The sequence below is a fragment of the Pimephales promelas genome, chromosome 9 (genome assembly GCF_988280905.1).
Source record: "Pimephales promelas chromosome 9, fPimPro1.hap1.1, whole genome shotgun sequence".
Lineage (NCBI taxonomy): Eukaryota > Metazoa > Chordata > Actinopteri > Cypriniformes > Leuciscidae > Pimephales > Pimephales promelas.
The window spans coordinates 37,529,741-37,555,872 of record NC_142777.1 but is presented as its reverse complement, the minus strand read 5'-3'; the positions used below and the strand labels follow the sequence as shown (position 1 = coordinate 37,555,872).

At 39.5% G+C, this 26,132-nt stretch overlaps 2 protein-coding genes across 4 annotated transcripts; one reads left to right on the top strand and one right to left on the bottom strand.

The window, feature by feature from the left end:
• Positions 1 to 356: 356 nt before the first annotated feature.
• arsia (arylsulfatase family, member Ia) lies at positions 357 to 18,720 on the bottom strand. Of its 2 annotated transcripts, XM_039654927.2 has the most exons (4): positions 18,683 to 18,720; positions 18,520 to 18,612; positions 4,441 to 4,723; positions 357 to 2,328 (listed from the first exon to the last, which is right to left on the bottom strand). In XM_039654927.2, exons 3-4 carry the CDS (start codon positions 4,695 to 4,697, stop codon positions 936 to 938), a joined length of 1,650 nt encoding a protein of 549 aa, XP_039510861.2. In that variant the 5' UTR covers positions 4,698 to 4,723; positions 18,520 to 18,612; positions 18,683 to 18,720; the 3' UTR covers positions 357 to 935. The 2 variants fall into 2 exon arrangements, with proteins under 2 accessions (XP_039510861.2, XP_039510860.2); XM_039654926.2 differs by lacking the exons at positions 18,520 to 18,612; positions 18,683 to 18,720 and having other exon boundaries at positions 4,441 to 4,879.
• On the top strand, positions 16,690 to 25,668 carry llcp (lisH-containing low complexity protein). 2 transcript variants are annotated; one of them, XM_039654925.2, is made up of 9 exons: positions 16,690 to 16,932; positions 17,432 to 17,487; positions 17,581 to 17,615; positions 18,541 to 18,615; positions 19,850 to 19,911; positions 19,992 to 20,154; positions 20,665 to 22,422; positions 24,105 to 24,181; positions 24,767 to 25,668. In XM_039654925.2, exons 1-9 carry the CDS (start codon positions 16,816 to 16,818, stop codon positions 24,824 to 24,826), a joined length of 2,403 nt encoding a protein of 800 aa, XP_039510859.2. In that variant the 5' UTR covers positions 16,690 to 16,815; the 3' UTR covers positions 24,827 to 25,668. The 2 variants fall into 2 exon arrangements, with proteins under 2 accessions (XP_039510859.2, XP_039510858.2); XM_039654924.2 differs by having other exon boundaries at positions 17,426 to 17,487.
• Positions 25,669 to 26,132: the final 464 nt, after the last annotated feature.

Sequence of the window (26,132 nt, the reverse complement as noted above, 5' to 3'; positions counted from 1 at the left end):
ATAAAAAACTAATTCTTAGAATACTTAAAACATTTAAATAAAATAAAAACAAATTCTTAGAATACTTAAAAAATTTAAATAAATGTATAAATAATTCTTAGTATACTTAAAACATTTAAATACATATTTTTCCCCCTTTTACAGAATCTATTGTCATGAGATTAGTGCATCTCAATGGTTTCTGGTTCTCTCACATGAGTTTCGCTGAAAGACACATGTAACAAGCCTTTATGCTGTCAGAGCAGTTACTGTATAGCACAGTCCCAGAAGGTCATGCTTGAACAAAATCAAGAAATAAGCTATTAGTGAGTCTAACAAATGTACACCACTTTTATTTGTCCTCTGATCTCAATAAAGAAATCCCAGGTGTCCACTAGAGGGCAATCAGTCCACTGGAAACTTAAAAGAGATTTTTTATTGGAACTATTTTCATATATAATAATAATAATAATACAAAACATTGTGTTTTAAAACCCTGTCGATTCAAGCAGCAAACAAACAGATAGTCACATACAATACAAGCTCGAACAGATTCAATTAATTACAACTAACTAATGTTTTAAGTTAAATCAAAATGCATTTACTAAATTAGCAAAATGACGCAAGATGTTAAGTCTTGTTTTCTGGGGAAATAAATAAAAATGAAGTGAGTTTTTGCTTTAAAAAAAGCTAATCAACCACATGGCAAACGCTAATAACTTTTCATTACTGTCTATTTCTATGCACAACAGTTCTATCTAATAACGTATTAAACAGATCGTAAACTGATGAACACGGAGAACGACTGGCTCAGGCTCTGGCTTTCTTAGCGCAGACAAAATAAAAGTCACAACAACAAGCGCGGCTCACGTCACTTTAGAGTTCTTGCTGACGGAGCGAATGCAACCAGGAAAACATTCCTAGGGGAAGCAACCATCCTGGTGGCTCGAGTCGGATCAAATCCTGTTTGACATCAGTCTAATGTTAAGTCTCCTAAAAAATGTCTTAATTTTGCAATACTTCCGCTTTTGCTTCTTGATTTTTCTCTTTCTAGGATAAAACGCCTCCCAGTTCTCTCCGTCTCCTTCCCAAGGACCCCAAGCTCCTCCGTTTCGGCTGGGATCGGCTCTGGGATCTTCCGAAGGGTATCGAACGGGAACGGCGGTCCGGTTGTAAAACGTCAACCGAGCCAAAAGTTGCTTAACAACATCTGGACGATTCTCTGCGAGATCGTAGCGCTCGTACGGATCATCCGCCACGTTAAACAACCACAGGGATTTCTTTCGCTCCGTGTGTCGTTCCAAATTCCACCAGGATCCTGGGAAGTTTCCGAGCATCTGAGGAGGAATCCAGTCTCCGTATCCGGGATTTCCCGTCAAAAGTTTCCAGTCTCCGACTCGAACGGCCGCCTGTACGGCGGTATTCCAGATCCCAAAACCGTTTTTTAAAGATCCGTGTCGCGCAGCGTTGTAAAGCGGATCGATGTTATGAAGGATCTCCAATCGTGGCGACTCTTTCCCATCGCTAATGGCTTCCCACATGTCATATCCATCAAGCCCTTCCATTTGGGAAACGTTCCCTCCTGCGAGTCCCATTAGCGTCGGGTACCAGTCGGTGATGTGAACCAGAGCTTTGCTAACTCTCCTCCTGCGTTTTAACAACGGACTGTGTACGAATCCGATCCCACGGACTCCTCCTTCCCAATACGTTCCCTTTCTTCCCCGTAAAGGCCAATTGCTCCCTCCAAACAGAGGCTGTCCGCCATTATCCGTGGAAAAAATGATCACGCTGTTCTTATAATAGCCGTATTTTCGTAGCGCGTACGTAACGTTTCGCACCGCCTCGTCAACGGCGGAAACCATCCCGGCGTATTTCCGGCGAAACACGTTTCCCATCCGTCGATACGGATAGATGTATTCCCTCGGGGATTGTAAGGGAGTGTGAACGGCTTGGAAGGAGAGGAAAATAAAGAGAGGTTGGGATGAAGGATCGTGAGCGGCGAGGATTTTTCGCACTCGTTGCGCGTATAAGTGCGTGGAATAGCGTCCACCCTGATCCCACGCCACTCTCTCGCCCTCGTGAAGGTCGTATCCGCAAACTCCCGGCCCGTCGCACGATTTATACGTGTAATAGTCCACGCTTCCCGTCAGAGAGCCGAAGTACGTGTGGAATCCGCGACGGGTCGGGAGGCAATCGCGCTTGTAGAAACCCAGATGCCATTTCCCAACCATGTGTGTGGAGTATCCCGAATCCTGCAAACGCTGAGGTAATGTGCGGAGGTCAAAGGGCAAACAGCTGGGCTGGCGGGAGCGGATTATCGAGTGCTGGAGACCCGTGTGGATCTGATATCTAGAGCGGAAGAGGAAGGGAAAATTAACATTACAAAACATTGTTGTACTGGTTATTGCTGAATGACTACCATATTTACATGTAACCAAAATACCCAATGTCCACAAACATGTTGCGTGAGTGATGGAGTCATTCAGTGAGTGATTGAGTGATGGAGTGAGTGATGAGTGAGTGAGTGATGGAGTAAGCGATGAAGTGAGTGGGTGGGTCAGTGATGGAGTAAGTGAGTGAGTGATTCAGTGAGTGAGTGATTCAGTGAGTCAGTGATGGAGTGAATGATTGAGTCAGTGATGGAGTGAGTGATGAGTGAGTGAGTGATGGAGTAAGCGATGAAGTGAGTGGGTGGGTCAGTGATGGAGTGAGTGATTCAGTGATGGAGTAAGTGAGTGAGTGATTCAGTGATGGAGTAAGTGAGTGAGTGATTCAGTGAGTCAGTGATGGAGTGAGTGAGTGGGTCAGTGATGGAGTGAGTGATGAGTGAGTGAGTGGGTCAGTGATGGAGTAAGTGAGTGAGTGATTCAGTGAGTGAGTGATTCAGTGATGGAGTGAGTGGGTCAGTGATGGAGTAAGTGAGTGAGTGATTCAGTGATGGAGTGAGTGATGAGTGAGTGAGTGGGTCAGTGATGGAGTGAGTGATTCAGTGATGGAGTAAGTGAGTGAGTGATTCAGTGAGTGAGTGATTCAGTGATGGAGTGAGTGGGTCAGTGATGGAGTAAGTGAGTGAGTGATTCAGTGATGGAGTGAGTGATGAGTGAGTGAGTGGGTCAGTGATGGAGTAAGTGAGTGAGTGATTCAGTGAGTGAGTGATTCAGTGATGGAGTGAGTGGGTCAGTGATGGAGTAAGTGAGTGAGTGATTCAGTGATGGAGTGAGTGATGAGTGAGTGAGTGGGTCAGTGATGGAGTGAGTGATTCAGTGATGGAGTAAGTGAGTGAGTGATTCAGTGATGGAGTGAGTGATTCAGTGATGGAGTCAGTGAGTGAGTGATTCAGTGAGTCAGTGATGGAGTGAATGATTGAGTCAGTGATGGAGTGAGTGATTGAGTCAGTGATGGAGTGATTCAGTGAGTCTGTGGGTGAGTGATTGAATGAGTCAGTGATGGAGTTATTCAGTGAGTTAGTGAGAGAGTGAATGAGTCAGTGATGGAGTGAATGAGTGAGTCAGTGGAGGGATTCTGTGGGTGAGGGAGTGAGTGAGTGGGTGAGTGATTGAGTCAGTGATGGAGTGATTCAATGAGTAAGTGAGATTCAATGAGTGTGTAGAGGCTAATACCTAATATTCTAATTATTTTAGCCTCTTGAGGTTAGATGAGGAGTATCTTCTTATGTCCATTAAGCACGTACGGAGATGGGGTCATAACAAAAGCCGTATTTATTGATCGCAATCTCTGGTTTACTTTCCAAACAAAACAAAAGTTGAAATTCAAGAAAACACTATCAGTAACATGATTTCATGCGATTGAAGAAACTGTTGCTCTCCAAACTCTAACCTGTCTGTGCCAAACAATCCTATCTCATTATCAACACCTGTACTCACGCATCGTAGTGACGCGTCAAAAAGGGGTGGAGTCAATAAACGTACTTGACTAGGTTAGTACAAGTATTAAATATTAAACATAAAACAGAATTCCATTGTACTTTTAAAGCATAATATTTTGCAATACATAATAAATAAATCTAATTTAATCATTACTCAAATTATAAATCTGGCAGTGCACAACATTCTGAATATGGCTCCAACAGAGTTAGAGAGTGAGTGTGTGTGTGTGTGTGAGAATGGTAAATGGACTGCATTTATATAGCGCTTTCACAGACCCAATGGCCACCAAAGCACTTTACATTTGCCTCACATTCACCCATTTATTTCACACACCGAAAGCGGTGTCAGCTCGTCAAGAGCAGCTGGGGTTAGGTGTCTTGCTCATGGACACCTCGACACTTGGTCAGGTGGAATCGGAGATTGAACCACCAACCTTCTGGTTTGTAGACAAACTACATGAACCACTGTCGCCCCAGTGTGTGAGAGTGAGGGAGTGTGTGTCAGAGATGAAGTGAGTGAGTGATTCGGTGTGTATGCGCGTGTGTGTGCGAGAGAGAGAGTGTGTGTGTGTTACCTGCCCGTGATGAACTGACTGCGGGACGGTGTGCAGATTGGCTGGATGTAGTAGTTCTCCAGCTTCACTCCCTCCGCTGCCAGCTTGTCCAGTGTGGGAGTGTGTATGTCTCTGTTGTGGTAGCCGATGTCGTTGAAGCCCTGGTCGTCCGTCATGATGAAGATGATGTGCGGGCGCGGATGGTTCGGTTGCTCGACCTGGTTCGGGCTCGTCCACTCGTGGGACTCGGAGAGATGACCCAGACTGAGCAAACTCATCACGGAGAGCACTGATAGAGCCGACTCTGTCATGATGGCACGAGGAGAAATCATGAACGATCCACCGAACTGCAGCGCAAAGTGTGTGTGAGGAGGCAGCGTGAGGTGTGCGCGCGGTGAGGGGTCTGGCTGTGTCTCAAACTCTAGTAGTGAGCTTCCTTACGTCCCTAACTAGACACCCCCTCCCCACACTAACACACACACACTGGTGCACGCGCCTTCGCTGCAATGGTTTTTCAAAGTCGTAAATAAACTGAGGCTATAGTCTTTTTTTTATTATTTTTCGCAAAGACCTGACAGGTTATTTGTTTACTATCTCTTCTTCCAGCATTGTCAAAGCTGTAAAGTTCTTTACGTTGCACACAAAGTAATATTTAAAAGCTTTTTTATAATGAAAAAAGGGACTTGATGCCTATTTCTCTCAATTAAATTCAATTGGCATGACTGTGTAAAATAGCACAATATTGCCAAAGCAATAGTAATACACAAACATATATAGATATACTGTATGTAGATAAATAAAAGTGAAAAATAAATAAATAAAATAAATAACAATAGAAAAAAAAAACATTTCCATATTATCTCTCTCTCTCTCTCTTTAATTTATTTTATTTTAAATATGTTGACCCTGGCTCAATGTTTTTTTTGTCTCTGTATTTTACTGGCTTTTATTTTAAATAAATAAAAATATATTAAATAAATTAAATAAAAATATTTTAAATAAAACTGGCTTTTTAGTTTTATTAAAGTTTTTTTTTTGTTATATATTATTATATTATTGTAACTATGTATTTGCTTTTATACATGTTCAATAGACTAAATAATACAGTATTTTTACTGTACATGCCCAGAAATGTTACACATATGGCAATGGCACAATATAAAGCGCCAAATGTCTAATGCTCCAATTATCGATGCAAGTACTTCATTATGCACACAAATAATGCACACAAAAACAATGTTGCACATATCCAGGAGAGATGACTTCTCTCTGTGTATGATGTCTCACCATTTCAACTAAAATAAATGCATTAACCAAATATCTGGTTTGGAGTTATGTACATAACTCTCCATATGACCTTTTATCATCATGGACATATCATGACCTGCTTGGCATATTTCATACAAGAGATGTAGTCATTTCTACAACCTGTTTATTAGCTCGATAAATGGAAGACAAGTCTTTAGATCTGAACATGCTGTTTTTTATACATTTGGTCAATGTTTTTATTAATCTCCAAACACAAGCTGCGGCCCCTGAGGACCCCTGCTATTAAAACATGCCGTGGAAGTATTTAGGGGGGACCAGGGGTACAAGCCGTGCTTGAACAGAGACAGTGTTTGTGCACACAAGAGCTCTTTTATTGGGACGTTGAGCGTTGTTATTATATATGAGCTGGAGCTCACTGGAGTCACCTGAAGCCACACACACCCTCAGCTGATGATAAGATCTAAAAGACAAACTGAAGCTCGCTTAGAATACACATCTGTCAACACATTGTGCAATGAAGTCAACATTTCATTTTTAAAATAAATGTTAAAAAGATGTTCATGACAACTTTCTAAATATTTTGCATATAATGGAAATGGCATATTATTATTGCTGATATTATTGCTGATGATATTATTGCTCTTGTTGTTGTTGTTGTTGGTTATTTCTGCTGCTGTTAGTTATTGCTGCTGCGAGCAAGAAGTTATTCTGATTCAACATTATCAGGAATATGAATTAAAAAAGCACAGACAAATAATTCATAATAAATACTACACTGTAAAAAATAAAACATAAATTTTACGGTAAAAAACCGGCAGCTGTGGTTGCCAGAACTTTACCGTTAAAAATACGGTGGGAACGTTAATGGTTTAACAGACTTAACTTAAAAGTTACAGTAATAAACCATATTTTATTTTCTGATAAAATGTTGATTTACCAACTTATTGATGTCTGTTTTAGACCATTGTAATACACTGACAACCATCAATCATCACAGAAGTTATGAGAGTTACTTGAGCAACCACATCTCATCCTAAGTGATTACTTATTTAAGTAATACTTATATAAAGAAGCTGCACAGTGTCATTCACAAACATTAAACACCATCATGGTAACACACATGAAATTAAATGCAATAAACATTAATTTAACAACATTAAATGTAACATAAAACCCTAATGTACATAACTGATTAGAAAAAAACAATAAAACTATAAGGAACTATAGTTATTTCAACAAAAATACATCAAATGTGAAGTGTCACACAGGGAATTGTGGGAATGTCAATTTACGTTTTTTCACTGTAAATTATACAACGATTTGTTCTTTTTCACTTTCAAAAACTGTAAATTTAACGGTATTTTACTGTAAAATAACTGTACAGTTATTTACCGTATAAAGTACGGAAACTTTCTGTTAACCAATTAACAGTTTTGCACTGTAGCATTTTTACAGTCTTTTACTGTTAAAATCACGAATATTTTTTACAGTGTACTGTAAAATTGATAATGATTTTAAAGGTAAAAGACTGTAAAAATGCTACAGTGTAAAACTGTTAATTGGTGACACTAAATAACTGTGATAGATCTAATGGTAAATTTCATGTAATTTTACTGTATAATACCGTTAAATGTACAGTTTTTAAAGGGAAAATGAACAATTCATTGTATTTACAGTGGAAACCCGTAAATTGACATTCCCACAATTCCCTGCATGACGCTTCGCATGATGTATATTTTTGTTGAAATAACTTGTCTCTTCATAGTTTGCTTAGTCTTTTTCTAATCAGTTATCTTCATTAGGGTTTTATGTGACATTTAATGTTGTTAAATTAATGTTTATTGCCTTTTTGAAATTTCATGTGTGTTACCATGATGGTGTTTAATGTTTGAGTGAATGACACTGTGCAGCTTCTACACTGTAAAAAATATTTTCAAGATTTGTTATCACAACATATTTAATTTTTGTCAAATCAACTTTATAAGAATTTATTTAGTTGAGATAACTTATTATTTTGAGTTTCTGATTCATTGTATTAACTCACTTTTTCCAGTTCAATCAACTTAAAATTTTAAGGCGACCCAGGTTACTTATTTTTTTAAGTTAAACCAACAATATTTTTTTTTACAGTGTAGTAATCACAACATTTTTTCTTTTGTCAAATCAACTTAAATAATTTATTTAGTTCAGATAACATATAATTTTGAGTTCCTGATGATTAAATCATTCTCATTCATTGTATTAACTCACTTTTTCCAGTTCAATGAACTTAAAATTTTAAGTTAAACCATCAATATTATTTTACAGTGTATAGCATTGTGAGCTTTCATATATCATGTGACTCATCACTGCTGTGATTGTTGGATGTCAGTGTATTACAATGGTTTAAAACAGACATTAATAATTAATTGATCATTAAACATTATATCAGATAATGAAATACGGTTTATTTCTGTAAATTTAAGTTGAGTCTGTAAAACCTTGTTACCGTAAAAACTTGCTACCGTACTTGCTATGCCCTAAAGTTCTGGCGGTATTTTACCGTAAATTGAACCCCTTTTTTTTTTACATATGGTAACTTTAATAAGAACTTGCACTTGAGACATAATTAAGTGGAATAAAGAACACACTTCAAAAAAAGAATCCTTAGACTCCGGGATTAAACAAGACAGGGATGTAACAAATATTAGATATTTCATCTAAAGCCATTTCGCATTATAAAGCGGTCAGTGGCATTTATCAGCTCAGATATTTGGCTTTAAAAAACTATTAGTAAAAAAAAAAAAAACAGAAAACTGTAATGGGAACTGAGCACAACAAGCGGTGTTCCACACAACACAAGCAGACAATTTATTACAATTAAATAAATAAAAGTAAATAGAAAATACATTTCCTAACAAATAAAATGTCACCGAGTTGAACTGGTTGAAAACTACACTCCCGTGCTGTGCCAAGTGGGACAGAGGCGTCCTATCCAAGTTTTCTCCCTTACCTGAAATATCTGTCCATAAAACACACATTACTTTCCCCAGAAAACAACAACAGCAAAGCCACCATCATCTCTGATGTCAGTTTTAGCTCAAACCTCCACATTCCTGCAGCTTCACTGTTGACACTTCAGAATAAACGCAAGCGCTTTTACATCAGTCTGTTAATAGAACAACTTGCACATAAATCCACTAAATATGATGTCTAATATTTATTTATAAGAGAGAGATTATAAATAAATAGCACCTCTTCCACATTCCTTTGGTCACAGAATGAATGCATGTTTTGATTGATGTGCTATTTCAATGCATGACCACCTTTCGATGTTTTATTAACAAGTTTCGGGAGGATCACGTTCTAATGATCAAACAATCAAGTCAGCCAGCTGTCAGCAATCAGTAATCAACTGGTTCACTCAATCAGCACAAGTAAAGCCTATAAAAACACACAGTTGACTCACCCTTATTCCTCGACTGTTCTCAGCATTTGGTGTACTGCTTTGCAAAAAGATGTCCCAAATGCAACTTTCACCAAACGATGACGACCTCAACCATGCGCCGCCGCCATCAGCTGGCCCCAGGACAACTTCTCCACCTGATACCGCCTCCAAGCCCCACTTTTCATCTCGTGGGCGCCGGTCGGTACAAACAACTCCTCGCACGCCAAGACGCCGGGGCTTACCCTCACCTCCACCGGCGAGGACTCCAGCTTCCTCCCCAGCGTCCTCCTATCGTTCGGCCGTGCCAACGATTCCGCCTATTGAAAAGTGGACAGTCTTGAGTCTAAGACAAGCGCTGATAAACTCAGATTTTCAGCCCTCGCGCAGGATGACTAAAGTGCAACTTTACAACATGTACGTTACCTTGCAATCATCAAACATCTCTCCTAGATCCACCCCAGGTTCCAAGGCGGCCAGCAGGCCGGGAAATTCTCGCGAGGCCCTGAACTCGCCTCGCCCGACTCTGCAACCTTCCCGTACAAGGTCTGGTTTTCCGCGCGCTTCGGCCCGGAGCGCCAGGATTTCTGCGAGCCTGGGTCGCGCTCCAGATTCCACCGCCACGAGACATCACTCGCCTCTCGCTTCACCTCAGCTTTTCAGCACGGCGCTTCCCGCCGCAGCGCCATTCACAGCTGGGCCCGCCGGCTCACATTCCGCTTCCCAGTTTTTTCCTCCTGCTGTTTCTAACCCCTTTCCTCTGCAGTGGCCTCCGGCTCCCATAGCAAACGCTAGCGTGAGGTTGCCTCCGCTAGCGGCAGAGGCTCAAACTTTCCACCAGTTTCCTGCGACTAACCCCTCCCCTTTTCAGTGGCCTGCAGCCCAAGCAAGCGCAAGACCACCTCCGCTTGCAACACAGGCTCAGGCATCTCATCCATTTTCTCCTTTTCCCTCTGGTGCTTATTTCAATCTTCCTTCTCAAGCCCCACAGGCCGACCTAAGCGTGAGGCTGCCTCCGCCGACAGTCGCAGCCCAGGCTTCTCTCCCTTACAGCTCTCTTCTAAATGCCAAATCACAATATTCTCTTTTCACAGCTTCCCCGATGCCAGTTCCACCAAACGCCGTCGCTCTGGAGCCTCCCCCGGTGACTCAAAACATCCGAGCACAGATTATGGCAGAAATTCAGGATGCTGGCTCCAGAGGCGGACGAGCTCCCAACTCCAGTACCTCATTATTCGGAATTAATATTCCCATAACTCACCCGCAAAAATCCCTCCTCAACAGATCGCTCGACACCATTCTCCAAGCTGTTTCCCCCAGAACTCTCCAATCCTATGTGACCGCATGGAGATGTTTTAAAGCCTTCCACCTTTCTTATAACACGCCATTCCCTGATTTTTCCCTCCTTACAATAACCTCCTTTATCTCTTACCTCGACAGTGTCAAAAACCTCCAAGTCGGGTCCATCAAAAGTTATTTAAGCGGCATCCAATTTTTTCACAAATTGATCCACGGCGCCCCCTCTCCGGAAATAAATAATTCACAAACCTCCCTCTTGATTAAAGGCATCCAACGATCCCAGCCCACCCGCCCGGATACCAGACAACCCATAACTTTAGATATTCTCACTAAATGCATTCAGACCCTCCGCACAGGCTACCGATCCCTCAATACCTCCCGCACACTCGACGCCATGTTCATTCTAGCCTTTTTTGGTTTCCTAAGATGCTCTGAACTGGCTATCACTTCCAGATTTGACCCAAAAATCCACCCAAACATCTCAGATCTCTCAGTGCTCGACAACGAAACAATCTCGTTTCTGATTAAACAGAGCAAAACAGACCAAACCAAAAAAGGCCACTTCATATATATTTTCAACCTCTCGTCACCAATTCAACCGTTCCAAACTATATTAGCCTACCTCCAACTGAGAAACTCTCATGCAAAATCCCCTCTCGAACCCTTGTTCATCGACGATTCTAACAAACCCGTGACACGCTTTTGGTTCCAAAAACACCTAAAATCTGTTCTCCAACTTTCAGGCATCCCAGCAGAGAATTTCTCCAGTCATTCCTTCCGCATTGGAGCAGCAACCTCAGCAGCCCAAAAAGGCCTCTCTCAGCAACAGATCCAAGCGCTCGGAAGATGGTCCTCAGACGCGTTCCAAACTTATATCAGAACTAATCGTTTCCATGTCAAAAAAGCCCACCAAATCCTCATTGGTTAAAAAAAAAAAAAAAAAAAAAAAAAAAAACTTTTCGAGTATCCATTCCATGCCTTCTCGTTCTTCATCCGGCAAATATTGATCTCCCAGCGGACATAGCGAGAGCCTTCCTGGTCGAGCTTCTATGTCTTCTCTGTCTCCGTCCAGCAAGTATTAATCTCCCAGCGGACCCAGAGACAGCCTTCCCAGTCGAGTAATTATATCTCCTCTTTCTCCGTCCAGCGAGTATTGATCTAGCGGACACAGCAAGAGCTTTCCTGGTCGATTATTTATGTCTATTATTTCTCCGTCCAGCGAGTATTGATCTCCCAGCGGACCCAGTGATAGCCTTCCTGTTCGAGTATTTATACCTCCTCTTTCTCCGTCCAGCGAGTATTGATCTCCCAGCGGACACAGCGAGAGCTTTCCCGGTCAATTATTTATATCTATTCTTTCTCCGTCCAGCGAGTATTGATCTCCCAGCGGACCCAGAGATAGCCTTCCTGGTCAGGTACGCATATCTCCCCTTTCTCCGTCCAGCGAGTATTGATCTCCCAGCGGACTCAGCGAGAGCTCCCTTGGTCGAGCATCTTCATCTCCTCCTCCATCCAGCGAGTATTGATCTCCCAGCGGACTCAGCAAGAGCTCCCTTGGTCGAGCATCTTCATCTCCTCCTCCATCCAGCGAGTATTGATCTCCCAGCGGACTCAGCGAGAGCTCCCTTGGTCGAGCATCTTCATCTCCTCCTCCATCCAGCGAGTATTGATCTCCCAGCGGACTCAGCGAGAGCTCCCTTGGTCGAGCATCTTCATCTCCTCCTCCATCCAGCGAGTATTGATCTCCCAGCGGACTCAGCGAGAGCTCCCTTGGTCGAGCATCTTCATCTCCTCCTCCATCCAGCGAGTATTGACCTCCCAGTGGACATAGCCTAACCCTCCCAGTAAAGCATCTATGTTTTTCTTTCAGGACTGGTGAGGCTTACCGATGCCGGGACCTTTGCCACAAGAACCCTCCCGTTCGGACACCGCGAGCTCTCCCAGCCAAAACTACCAGGCTCTCCTTGAAATGCCAGCCCGCCAATCTCTGCGCTCTTTTCGGGGGGTCTTTAAGCAGGCGGCTGTCCTTTACTTACTTTGCTTTTTGGGGAGTACTCTGGGTTCGGGCCCAATTTCCGAGCTCGGAGCCCTCCCCCCGGACAGCACGCCAAATACGCATAACTATTTTTATTCTCTGATCATTAGTGAGTGTGAACTCGTGAATCGATGTTTTATTAACAAGTTTCGGGAGGATCACGTTCTAATGATCAAACAATCAAGTCAGCCAGCTGTCAGCAATCAGTAATCAACTGGTTCACTCAATCAGCACAAGTAAAGCCTATAAAAACACACAGTTGACTCACCCTTATTCCTCGACTGTTCTCAGCATCCCTCCACCACCCCATCTCCTCACACTTGCCTAATTATCTTCCTAAACAGAGATACGGGGGGGAGTACTCTGGGTTCGGGCCCAATTTCCGAGCTCGGAGCCCTCCCCCCGGACAGCACGCCAAATACGCATAACTATTTTTATTCTCTGATCATTAGTGAGTGTGAACTCGTGAATCGATGTTTTATTAACAAGTTTCGGGAGGATCACGTTCTAATGATCAAACAATCAAGTCAGCCAGCTGTCAGCAATCAGTAATCAACTGGTTCACTCAATCAGCACAAGTAAAGCCTATAAAAACACACAGTTGACTCACCCTTATTCCTCGACTGTTCTCAGCATCCCTCCACCACCCCATCTCCTCACACTTGCCTAATTATCTTCCTAAACAGAGATACGGGGGGGAGTACTCTGGGTTCGGGCCCAATTTCCGAGCTCGGAGCCCTCCCCCCGGACAGCACGCCAAATACGCATAACTATTTTTATTCTCTGATCATTAGTGAGTGTGAACTCGTGAATCTTTTGTTAAATTACATGTGGCAGCACAGATCCTTGAGGTTTAGCATGTTTAGTGCTGTTTTCTGATTTATTTTTGAGTGTGTGTCTCTGTGAGTGTGTGTGTGGGTATAAACAGTGACTTTTATAAAGCATTGTGTTATGCAGATTAATAGTCTCTCCTACATTACTGCAATGATGTTCACTGTTTGTAAGAGTAAAATTCTTGGTGTGTGTGTGTGTGTGTGTGTGTGTGTGTGTGTGTGTGTGTGTGTGTGTGTGTGTGTGTGTGTGTGTGTGTGTGTGTGTGTGTGTGTGTAAACGTTTGCTCATGTTACATCCAAAAACAAGATTGAGTTTCCCCAGGATATAAAACGAACACACATTCCCCGAATGAACAGTTCATGGTCTGAGCAGCTCTGACAAGCAAACGCCCCTGAAAACAGCCCCACTTTTCTCTACCTCTCCATCTATAAGCACTTCCACACACTCAGTGTTTACCTTCTATATCAAAACAGACATCGGTCATTTGTGCACAAAAACACGTTCAGGACTGGATGACGTTCTGTAGATCCACACACACTCTCTAGAAAAGAATATGGACTAGCAGAACCAAAAGATTCAGAAACTGTTCAATAATCATTTACAAATTGTAAAATTAAAAAAGCCCTCAAATGCAAACCGGAGATCCTTTGAAAGCTGGAAGTGTGTCGGTTTACTGGAAGTGGTGGAGATGATTAAATAGAGTTAGTGTTGGTGTGAGGGGAAGGGTTTTTAATAACTCTCTCTCTCACACACACACACACACACACACACACACACACAACGCCAAATTCAACATGTGCTCAGACTCTCTTCTAATTATTCCCTTTCATCTTTCTCTCTGACCATTAAAGAAATAATACATGTTAGATTTGGGATACAAAAGAATATGTGTTTAGTAAATTACACATCACACATAAGATTATTTTTCATGTTTTTGAAAAGAAGTCACCAATGCTGCATTTATTTGATCCAAAATGCAGTAAAAACTTTACATCATTACAATTTGAAATAACTGATTTCCATTGGAAATACAGTAATAAATTATCTAAAATGTAATTTATTCCTTTGAAGGAAATTCATTTGGACTTACAGTAAAAAGCTTGATTCTTCATTGACAGCCATTTAAAACGACATTGTTCCAAACGCAAAACATTTTGCTAGCATTTACTTTTGGAGGGGACTTAAAATCATGAAATTGATAATTATATCACCAGAGAATCAAAATTGACAATTAAATGTTTTATTTATGCTGTATTTTTTTTTTAAATAAATGATTAATCCATGCGCATTTATTATTGTTTTAAATTCATCGTGAATCGGAACAACTTCTCTCCTCTTCTCTGATAATGTAGGCGGAGCTTTAACCTGTCACTCACATGAGATCCACCAATAGCAAACCATAATATACCTATGGCTAAGCCGCGCCCCCTCCACACACTGGGACGGTCGGACGGAGTCGGACACACAGTCAACAACATTCGGGGACGGGCGCGATGTAAGAGACATGTCAAAGGAGGCAATTGGTGATTTTTAGGGGCAGAAAGATTATATATATCATCTCGAAGTCACCTAAAGGGCCTTAACTATGCATTGGAGGGTTATATTAATCATTTTATTGTTGAGAAGGTCGATGAAAAGCTTCAGCTCCAGGCAGAGATGTACAGGTCACAGTGTAAACGTCATAACCCGCATATCATTGCCATCAGCGTTTGCTGCTGCAGTATTTATATGAATCATTCAGCAAAACATTGTTAACATTTGTTATCGCGGTTATTTACAGATCCGTTAATGAAGCTAAGTGACATGATGTACAACGCAGCTAGAAGCTAACGTTGACGTTTTCTAATGTTATGCTAACGTTACGTTAGAGATTTTAAAGATAACGTTCAAACACTGTACGTTGTTTACTTAACTTAGAACAGATGTAGACATCCTTGTTTAATTTATCCACGTTTAGTTGGTGTTAACTTAATCCAGAGCAGACGCTTATCTCGGTTGAGATGTGGCTTTAATAGGAAAGGGTAAAAAATACACACCGTCGCCCAGCCTCGGGAACCTATATGTCGGAGTTGTACCCCATACACACCGTTTGACCATTTTAAATTTAATATGACAAGAAAAAATGAATGAAAACTGACTAACTGCAATGCATTTCAATGGACGTGGAAGCAGAGAATGTCCGAGTGGGTTAGCTCACTGTGCACTGTGATTGGCTCATCGCGTTTGAGGGCGTGGCTTGGCCATAGGTCAACTGCAGCTTCTGTTTCATGGTGACTTTCACGGCTCAAAATCTATTAGTCCACCTTGGCCAGAATATATAGGCCAATGACTGATGAATTGCCATCAATAGAGAAATGTTTGCCCACATAAATGGTAGTTACAGCATGTAATAACGCAGACGCTATAACCAGCCAAACCCTGAACCCCTGGCATACAAAATCTCGTGTTTCTCCCTCAGATCCTCATGAATGGAGCTCTGTGAACACTATTACTCGATACACCCCGTCAGCTTCACCATCATCACCCTCACCAGTGAAGACTTTCTCCTTCATTACACGCGCAAACCGAGCCAAAAGTTACTGTCAGGTTCATCAGAGTCATGAAACTTGAAAACTGCTGCTTTTCTTAGGTTTATCACGTAAACACGAGTGGGCTGGATCGCCCTAAAATAAATATATTGACACACACACACTCCACAGCTCAAACCCTAATCCAAACACACCTGCTCACATTCATTTCACCACACTGGCGGGTTTGGATGTCTGGATCTGATTGGTCTTGATTGTGTTTGTGGTTTTACACTTTCACAGAGCAGTTTTTCCCTCGCGCTGACTCTGCGACCTCACTGAACTGCTCAGGTAACACAAAACCAGTCATGCGTTGGTCGTGATGTCTCTCAGATCAAAACATGTGCTATAGTACATCTTCATCACTCATAGATTATGTAATATAAAGTAAAATTATAGTTATGTCACCCTTAAATGACAGAGTCAAGAACAGAATCAGAAATTACATTTGTTATAGAAAATTGTAGGCTGCTACTTGGCATATTACATTGTAAAAAAAAAAAAAACAGATACTTATATAGTTCATCAAAGTTGATCATAACTAGAGATGAAAAAATGATCACGTTATCACAGAATCCTGTTTAAAAAGTAGGCTACTAATACTACAGAATGAAATCAATTCACCAAGTTATATGTCGAAAACCAGCAAATAACAAATCAAATTAGGATCAATATGCACTTTTATTTACATAAACATTAAAATAATAACGTAAAAAATCATGGCAAGATTTTAAAGGAGTGTCTTGCAACATGTTTCGTTCGTTCAACTCGTAATATACGATCTTTCCGACACACTTTTAAAAAACTACATTTCCCACGATGCAGTGCGCGCATTGCGAGAGTTCAGGGGTCAGAGTGAAGGAATGCGCTTGGAGGCTGCGCTAGCGTACCGGAAATAGAAACATGCAGCAAAGTTTTTCATAAGTATCACGAGCGTCCGTTTTTTTTAATTTACCGCCATCACAAACATGACCTCAAATATTACAGACGCAACGCAAGACGAGCTGATCAATTTAATATATCACCATTTAAAGGACAACGGCTACCAGAAAGCAGCACACGTGTTGAAAAAGCACGCGCCCAAGGTGCAGAAATGTTTATGCGTGTGTGTGTGTGTGTGTCTGTCAGTAAGAGTGCATGTTCGTAAATCAAGAGACTGTGTGTTTGTTTGTTTTTGCATGCATGCATTTTCATCAGATGTCAAATAAAGCTGGTGCATAAGTCGAACTAAATCTAATGCATTCACCAACTCCAGTGTATTTTATCAGTTCACAGCCACACTGAAATCACTGCCTATCAACACACACCGTAATGCATGCAATTGAATGGTTAAAGCTTTATTTCTACAACACAGACAGGGCTTCATGCATGTGTGCATTAACGTTACATATGACCTGGGTGGTAGAAAATAAGCATGTAGTGCCAGTGCACTTTGTACTGTGATATACTGTATTATTACAGTAGCCTACAGATAGAAGCACCAAATAAGATGTTTGTTCATGCATCGGTTCACAATAATCTGTAGAGCTCAGAAGTGTGATATGCATAGAAATATGAATTCTTGAATGTGTCTGTCAGTTGCAGGTTGAAACTGAAGAAGTGAAAGTGTCATTGAGTGAGATCTTTCACAAGTGGGCAAGGTAACAGTGCATGTGTGTTTCATATTATGGGTTAACTTATATTGAAAAGCACTTCAACTAATGTATAATTTTCTCCTAACATGATGCATTCAGCTCAGATGATGGAGATACTCCGCCGGTGCCTTCTGGTATGTACACCCGCTTCACTATCTAACTTAGTGTGTGTTTGCCAGAAGGTTCATAGGGAACCATTGTGTATTGTGCATCAGGGATGTTCAACAAGGGAGTGTAAAAATGTATAAATTAATCAATAAAGATGATTAAACTACTGTACACAAATAAATTTGATTAAAAAAATTAAATCAACACGTCATGTTAAAATAACTTACTGTATTTGATTCAATTAACACTTAACTTTATTTAATTAAAAAAAAGTGGTGTGAAAATGTAAAAAATAAATTAAAAACATAAGGTAACTACTAAACTTAAATAAATAGAGTTGATTAAAATCATTGATTAAAAAAATCACATGTGCAATTAGATTTTATAATTAGTGTTATATAATATAATATATGCAGATGATGGTCGAATATAATCATAATGCTTTGAAAAATTGATATTTGAGAATAAGACTTGTTGCTGTTGTGTATGTTGTTGTTTATTATTATATATTATAAATTATAAATTTGTATTTTTGTGCTGCTATGACATACATTTTCCCCTGGGGGGATTAATAAAGTAAATCAAATCAAAATACAATTCTAAATAAAAATACATCCTACAGTACTACACATGATATTACATTTTCATAGTATTATTTGGGTCTATACAAGACCTAAAATATAAAAAAAAATGCAGCTATACATTTTATTTTCTTGTATAGACCCAAATAATACTGTGAAAATGTAATATCATGTGTAAAATATTGATTGAAAGATCGTACTTGAATGTTCGACAGCCCATTTTAATAGAAATCAAACATGTTTACCACCATTTACTGATTTCTTCTGACTGTCCTGCCCTCTGGATATTAGCATAAGCACTGATAATTCAACACCCACATTAAGGGCTCAGTAATATTGAGTAACTCACAGAAACTCCTCGTATCCGCAGGTGTCCAAACTCCTGAGCTCCAGAGTCCAGCTAAAGCACCGAAGGGTTCTTCTAAGGTCACAGCGCCCTCTGCTGGTAAAGGAATCGTCGCTTTTAAAGGGATAGTTCACTTTGAAATTAATTTTGGTGTGTTTTATCTTACCTCAAGGGCATCCAAGATGTAGGTGTCTTTGTTTCCACAGTATTTTCAATTTTGATATTTTTAGGTCGAACCGTTCTTGTCTGTCAGTCATATAATGGAGGTCTATGGTCACCACCTTAAAAAGCATGCACAGAGAAGTCCAAATTAAACATGATTTAATGACTCGTAAATGTAAGTACACATTGATGGCCTAAGACACGAGACGAGGGGTTTGTGTGAGAAAATGAACAGTAAAAAAGACGGCTACATCTTGGATGCTCTTGAGGTAAGCTAAAACATACCAAAAATTAATTTCAAAGTGAACTATCCCTTTAATATCATCCTCATATTGTGTAATGTGTGTTTGTGCAGAAGTTGCTGCTTTTATCTGAGGGCTGTCAACATAAGCCACAAATCTGACAGTCTTAGCCACCTTGTAACCATCACACAGCCTACATTTTTCTAAATGTCATAATCATTTGTTAACAAATAAGTACAGGTGAAACTCGAAAAAATTATAATATGGTGCAAAAGTTAATTTATTTTCAGTAATTCTACTTAAAAAGTGAATCTAATATATTATATAGACTCATTACATGCAAAGTGAGATATTTCAAGCCTTTATTTGTTATAATTTTGATGATTATGGATTACAGCTTTTGAAAACCCAAATTCAAAATTAGAATATTGTGAAAAGGTTTTCCCATAAACATCAAAATGATAACAAATAGGCTTGAAATATCTCACTTTGCATGTAATGAGTCTATATAATATATTAGTTTCAACTTTTAAGTTGAATTACTGAAATAAATATATTATGCAATAAATTTTAAATATAAATATTATTTTAAATATTAATAATATTTAATATTATATAATATATATTTAAATATAAATATTTTGCACCATATATAATTTTTCGAGTTTCAACTGTGAGCTTGTTGTTTCTGCATTAAATTATTACATTGTTTAAATTTATAATTTTTCTTAGCTAACTGTGATTTTGTATATGTACATTACCGAAATACATAATATTCCAGTTTTCTCCGATAACAGATCATTGTAAATTGTGATATGGACTCATAATTTTCTGTAAATCTGCTTTGAAACGAAGTGTATTGTGAAAAGCGCTATATAAATAAATGCACATTGAATTGAACTATAGTTTGTTTCTGTGTGTGTGTACAGGACTTAATACAAAAAAACCTGTCGGCAACAATACAACTGCAGGAACAGCGGGCAAATCGACGGTATTTGATTTAAAGATGACCGAAAATGTTTTATTCATACCAACAAAAGTCTGCTGAAATATTCATCATTGATTCCACAGAAACAGAAGAAAAATGAAACTGGGAGTAAACCGAGGAAAATAAACAACTCCAGCTCAGAAGATGCCGTGGTTCCTCCACCGGCCGCTGGGAACGACTCGGATTCGGACTCGGACTCCAGTTTAGACGTGGATAAGTGGAGGAGACTGCTTTCTCAATTCTCAGGTGAGAAAAAACTAAAAATGCACAATAGAAATGCTTCAGTTTATATCGTATTGTCCTGGAGATGGAGGAAGCTCACAAAACCCCAACGTCAAGATGTGAATTGTTTCGTTTTAAAATTTCACAAGTTTCCCGCAAGCCGTTGCCATAGACGTCCAGAGTCGAAACGGAAAAAGAATAAACGGAAAAATAATAAAAACGTCAACGGATACAATAGGTTATTTTAATTTGTTTGTTTTGTTTTCATTTCATCTTTTTCCTATTTTATGCTCTTAGAAATGTTATTCCTTTTTGATCATTATCCAACGTGTCGTCTCCTTTGTTGGGGCTTGTGACACTGCAAACATAATATTCCAATCATAGATAGCATTTGTCTATTTAAATCCAAAACAGCAACTTTCTTTCTTTTCTTCTGCCTGGGCAGTGTATTTCCCATTCATTTTCAATGTAAGGGTGCAATGTGATGAGATTCAAGCAGAAATATGACCATAAAAGTTTGTCTTTTGTTACCAGACGTCGACAGAGAGAAAATGGACGTTCTTTCGATTTTGGACGAATCTTTTGGGAAGACCCCAGAAAGGACCAGGGCGAAAAGGAAGCCGAGAACAAAAAAGAAAGTGGTAAACCAATCCAAGGAGGGAAAGTCCGAAGCGACGGCCAAATCCGATGACGTTTCTGTAACAACCGATGCATCTAAAACTTCAGAAAAGACGAAAGATGAAGTTCCTAAAGTCAAGAAAAAGACTGGAAATAAGAAAAATAGTAGCATCTCAGGTCTTGATGTGGTTGAGACCCCAAAAAGAACTAAAGATAAAACTACCAACAACTCATGTGATCAGGATGAGACGGAGAAAGCGGAAGAACATCATGAAACAAACAGACTTTTGAAAGGAACTAAAGAGGTCGGTGTATTAGATTCAGAAGCCATTATGACCCCTAAAAGAGTTCATTTTGAACCACATTTTGAGCCACTTAAGAGTTTTTCACATCAGGTTAAGCAAAAAGGTACCTCAGAAACCAGCACTCCATCTAAAAAGGCTAAAAAAAAGAAAGGCCTTTCTGAAGCCAGTGATGTTGAAACTGACAACAGTCCCTCAAACACTCAAGAAGGTAAGAAAGCTGCTGTGGAAACTCACTGTGAAGAAACCAACCTTACGACGGACCAATCGGAGACGCCTTCAAAGAAAGTGAAAAATAAGAAGTCTAAAAGTGTTGCGGAGCCCGTTCCTAATGAAACGCCTACTAAGAAGGGTAAAGCCAAGAAAACTGAAGTTCCTTCTGAGATTGACCAAGAAACAACATCTGAATCCGTTAACCCTGATTCTTCATCTAAAAAAGCCAAACATAAGTCCAGTGAAAGCCTTTCAGAAACAACTGAGCCTGAAACGGCATTTAAAAAAGCCAAACATAAGGCTAGTGAAAGTCTTTCAGAAACAATTGAGTCTGAAAAGCCTGCTAAAAAGGCCAAACGTAAGACAAGTGAAAGTCTTTCAGAAACAACTGAGTCTGAAACGGCATCTAAAAAGGCCAAACGTAAGACAAGTGAAAGTCTTTCAGAAACAACTGAGCCTGAAACGGCATCTAAAAAAGCCAAATGTAAGGCTAGTGAAAGCATTTCAGAAACTCTTGAGTCTGAAACACCATCTAAAAAATCCAAACATAAGGCTAGTGAAAGTCTTTCAGAAACAACTGAGCCTGAAACAGCATCTAAAAAAGCCAAATGTAAGGCTAGTGAAAGTCTTTCAGAAACTCTTGAGTCTGAAACGCCATCTAAAAAATCCAAACATAAGGCTAGTGAAAGTCTTTCAGAAACAATTGAGTCTGAAAAGCCAGCTAAAAAGGCTAAAGCCGTGAAAGAACCTGGTGAGGTGGAAACTAGCAATAAAAAGCCCAAAACAGTCCCGTCAGACGCTGACCTCCTTCAGCTCGACTCGGCGAACCGCTCTTTGAAAAAAAAGAAAAGCAAGATGGCTGCCGACGGCGTGGAGATCCAGCCTGACGTTCCTGCAGAAACGCCTGTGAAAAGTCGTCAATCTCAAAACGATGTTGCCGATGGTTTGGAAAATGAGGAAACCTCCGGTCAAGGGCTAAACACCGAGTCTAAAAAAAAGAAAAAGAAAAAACCCAAAATGGAGGAAGCTTGTGACGTTCCTGCCGCGCCAGAGGCCAAAGTGGAGAGCAAAAACAAGAAGGGTGACAATGCAGATGCTCCCCAACCTCCTCCACCAGAAGAAGAAGAAGAAGAAGCTGCATTGAGCCAAAAGAAAAAGAGTGAGTAATTAAAATGATACCATGATCTGGGTGAATACTCGATTCTGATTGGCTGCAGGGTGCGTCCGAAATCGCGTACTATGTGAGTAGGTACTACATTTAAATAAGAACGTACTTCGCAACCGGTACATTCAATATAGTATGAATGAGTCCGGACGTACTACATGCGCCATGTTGTAATTGTCACGTGACATGCTCAAAACAATTTTAAAAATTTTTAGTTTCTAGCTATGTTTTTAGTTCTGCTTTTTTGTTTTCATCTGCGTTTTTATGTCGTTCGGGCTCACAATCTGGAGGCGGCGTCGGTCAGCTGCTCGCATTATTTAAATTTTTAACAAGTCAATCGTTTGCTTATTTCATGTAAAGAAATACAATTTAACCACAAAGAAAAAAAAGTGTTTTCTAAAGTACTTAACTTGAAAACAGCGTCTCCGGTTTCCGGAGACATCATTCAACATGACATCATGACTTTTGCGTAAACATACACGCCACTTTCGAGTCAAGTGGCGTGTTATCTCGACACATTTTGAGCTATCCGTGTGTATGGGTGTATGTCTACGCCATTAACGTCCGAGTGATTCCGCGTGTCTGTACACGTCGTCAGATGTCCGCGCGACACGAAGCAAAATGTAGCTCTACATCTGGGGAGCGGATGTAGTCTCTTTTTTTCCTAGGATGGTAAGGGAACAGTCATAAATGCCATTAACCCCAGTGACGGTTAGGTTTAGGGATGGGGTTGAGGTAAGTCGTATATTTGTATATACAGTAATAACTTTAAGTCAACGGCGTTCATAAACACGCTGAAAAGCGATTATCCAAAAATGGAAATACGAATTGGCGTGTCATACACACGCTACTTCATGAGATCAGTCTGAATATAACGACAACCACTCCTCTCCCATGGCATCATGGGATAGTATACCATCGTATGCGCACTTCAGAATCTCGCCGGAAGTCGTAGGTCATTCGGGTACGTTTCGCCTACTGTTTTTCGAATTCTACGATTTCGGACATACTACTCTTGCTCGCGTACTGTTTCTCGCATACTATATAGTATGGAAGTACGCGATTTCGGACGCAGCCCTGGTGAAACTGACTGTTTACCGTTCGAAATTAATAAATAATTTCGAATGCGCTGGCTACATCAGCTGTGGGTAACCATAGCAACAGGCAGTCAAAGTATCCATTTACAATTTATTGCATCAAAACAAACATCTAGTTAGCGGTTATACTACGCCTACTAATACAACGAGCGAATTCGTTATTTCTTTTAACCTTTTTGGAGAATTTGACATAAAATACGTTAACTTTCTGGCTCGTAAGTTAGCTAAACTGAGCTGAGCGGATCTCCGGTTGCTAAATAAAGCGTCAGGCGTAACCAGGGAAACCAAGTTATTGTTTGTTATAACTGTAGATTTTGATTGGAAAACTAAGTAAAATATAAACTAATGTTTTAAAAATGTGTTCTTTGGCAAGTGACCATGGTATAAGTGGGTTAATGCCCTTCGAGGTGTCCATTGTCAGGTATTAACGGCGGAGGAAACCGTCCAACTCGCTTAATACCTGACAATGGGCATCTCGAAGGGCATTAACCCTTACATATGCATGTGTTAACATCATTTTTTTATGGCATCCTTCAATTCTTTCTTCAATGTTCCCTCTCACGCTGAAATGATGTACAGAGAAGAAGAAAGGAGACGAAACGGAGGGAATCGCCCCTGTATCTGATCCAGCCGAGGAGCTGGTCGTGCAAAAAAAGGTAAAATTGATGGTTGGTTTCATAAATTGCGTATTCAGAAGGATTGTGGGACTAACGAGCAGTTTTCTTGTGAACTATCGGTAAACTCAGTTTGTGCGTCTCAATAAACTCGACTGAGCTCTATATTCTCAAAGGCCTTAAAACCCATCTTTTTAGAAAAGCCTTTTATGGCTAACAGTGCTGTTATTTTATTTATTTTATCTTTTTTTTTTTTTTTTAAATGTTCCTGTTTTTATGTGTAGCACTTTCAGGTCATTAAATTGATGTAAAGTGCGTTACAAATAAAATATATTATTATTATTATTCTCACTGTATCACATGAGACATAAAAGCCTGATGTATTAAATATGAAACTAAATAAAAAATGCACATGCACACTTTTGTTTAGATTTTGTCTAAAAGTTCCAAAGTTGTTCCATTAAAAAAAAAATCTGACTAATATACTGTATATCGGAAGTATTTGCTATTGTTTAGTATGTCAGGCTTTACAGGGTTAATTATGCTTAATTGACATTCTGAAATAAATCTCTCTTAATTGATTGAGTTCTGTGAGTAAATGACTTTTACTCCTCTTTTATTGTCCAGAAAAAGAAGAAAGAGAAAGCCCTCATGGACTCAACAGCACATAATGAGACTGAGAACTGATGTCTCGTACATTGAGGACAAACTTCTGAATAGTGACCGAGTCTCAATGCATGCTCCGTCCCGACTGTGAGGATCATGTGTGTTCATATGTATGCAAGTCAGTGTTTGTATGTTTTATATTTTTATGGAGAAATATTTAGTATTCTGATTTTGTTGTTGTTTTATTTTTCTATTTTTCATAACTGGACTTTGTGATGAAAAAGAATTTTATGCCTTTTCTATTCTTTTAAACGTGTTTTTAAAAATCAAATCATGAGAGCCATAAAAAAAAAAAATGAATCATGCTGTTTTATTTTTATTTTTGGGTCATGTGACTAGTCTTTTTTTTTTAAGGTACATTTAAAAAGTAATAAGTACAATTGTTTAGGATGAGCCAGTGAATTCTATAAATGTCAATTTCTGTTAATATTTGTGACCGTTAAGGGAAAAAATGTATTTGTCTTTTTTTTTTGTGTGTGGTTCAAAATACACAGATGATTTTATTTATATTGGTCTCACCTGATTCTTCACACTGACATGAACTGCAGATGTACATAATGTAGCCGTATTTACTATTTAAAGATTAGCTTGGACATATCAAAGGGTCTTTTAAGAGATAAATGTGTATCAACACTTCCTTTTATACCCCGAAGATAAGGTAATTTTTCAAATGTGTACAGTATATCTACTAAATGTTAATTGCATAACTTATTAGTTCACTAGAGTATGAATATAATAGACATGGAGTAAAATCCATAAACCTCAGAGTTTTTTCATGCACTGATAAATTATTTTGCTTCTATAACATGTCAGCCTAATGGAATAAATCATCTGAAATACACATTAAACTTTATTTTATTACATTTTATATGTTTATATTTGCATTTTTGCATCTGTAGATTTCAATTATAAGGCTTTTTCCCTTGTGCATTGAGCCAGAAATGTCCACTTCTGTCCATTATTACTGTAGGGTTTGTATATGTATATATATATATATATATTCTGATCTATGGAGTGATATAAAAGAAATATCCAAAATCCCTTCAGTAAAACCTCTTAATAGTTCCCAGCTTTCTGTTTAAGAAATGTATTATACAAAGTAGTGCATATTTAATTGTAGAATGCCTCATTTGCATATTTAAAACAAACCAATACAAAACAATTGTCTTGGTGTACTGTGATTAATCAACTGGGAAAGTATGGTGATATGTTGAATAATTTTCTTGCTTTAATATGCAGAAGTTTGTAGGTGGATTTCCCCAATTTACTGTCATGACAAACCCCTGGTTTCACAGAAATAGTCCCAGACTAAAATGCATGTTTGCGT

What these genes read in the sequence shown, in the direction of transcription:
- arsia (XM_039654926.2), bottom strand. Translation starts at nt 4,751, where the DNA reads ATGATTTCTCCTCGTGCCATCATGACAGAGTCGGCTCTATCAGTGCTC. An exon ending in AGTCAGTTCATCACGGGCAG is followed by an intron (nt 2,329 to 4,440) that starts GTAACACACACA and finishes CTTCCGCTCTAG; the next exon opens with ATATCAGATCCACACGGGTC.
- llcp (XM_039654924.2), top strand. Translation starts at nt 16,816, where the DNA reads ATGACCTCAAATATTACAGACGCAACGCAAGACGAGCTGATCAATTTA. An exon ending in ATCTTTCACAAGTGGGCAAG is followed by an intron (nt 17,488 to 17,580) that starts GTAACAGTGCAT and finishes TGATGCATTCAG; the next exon opens with CTCAGATGATGGAGATACTC. An exon ending in ATTGAGCCAAAAGAAAAAGA is followed by an intron (nt 22,423 to 24,104) that starts GTGAGTAATTAA and finishes AATGATGTACAG; the next exon opens with AGAAGAAGAAAGGAGACGAA.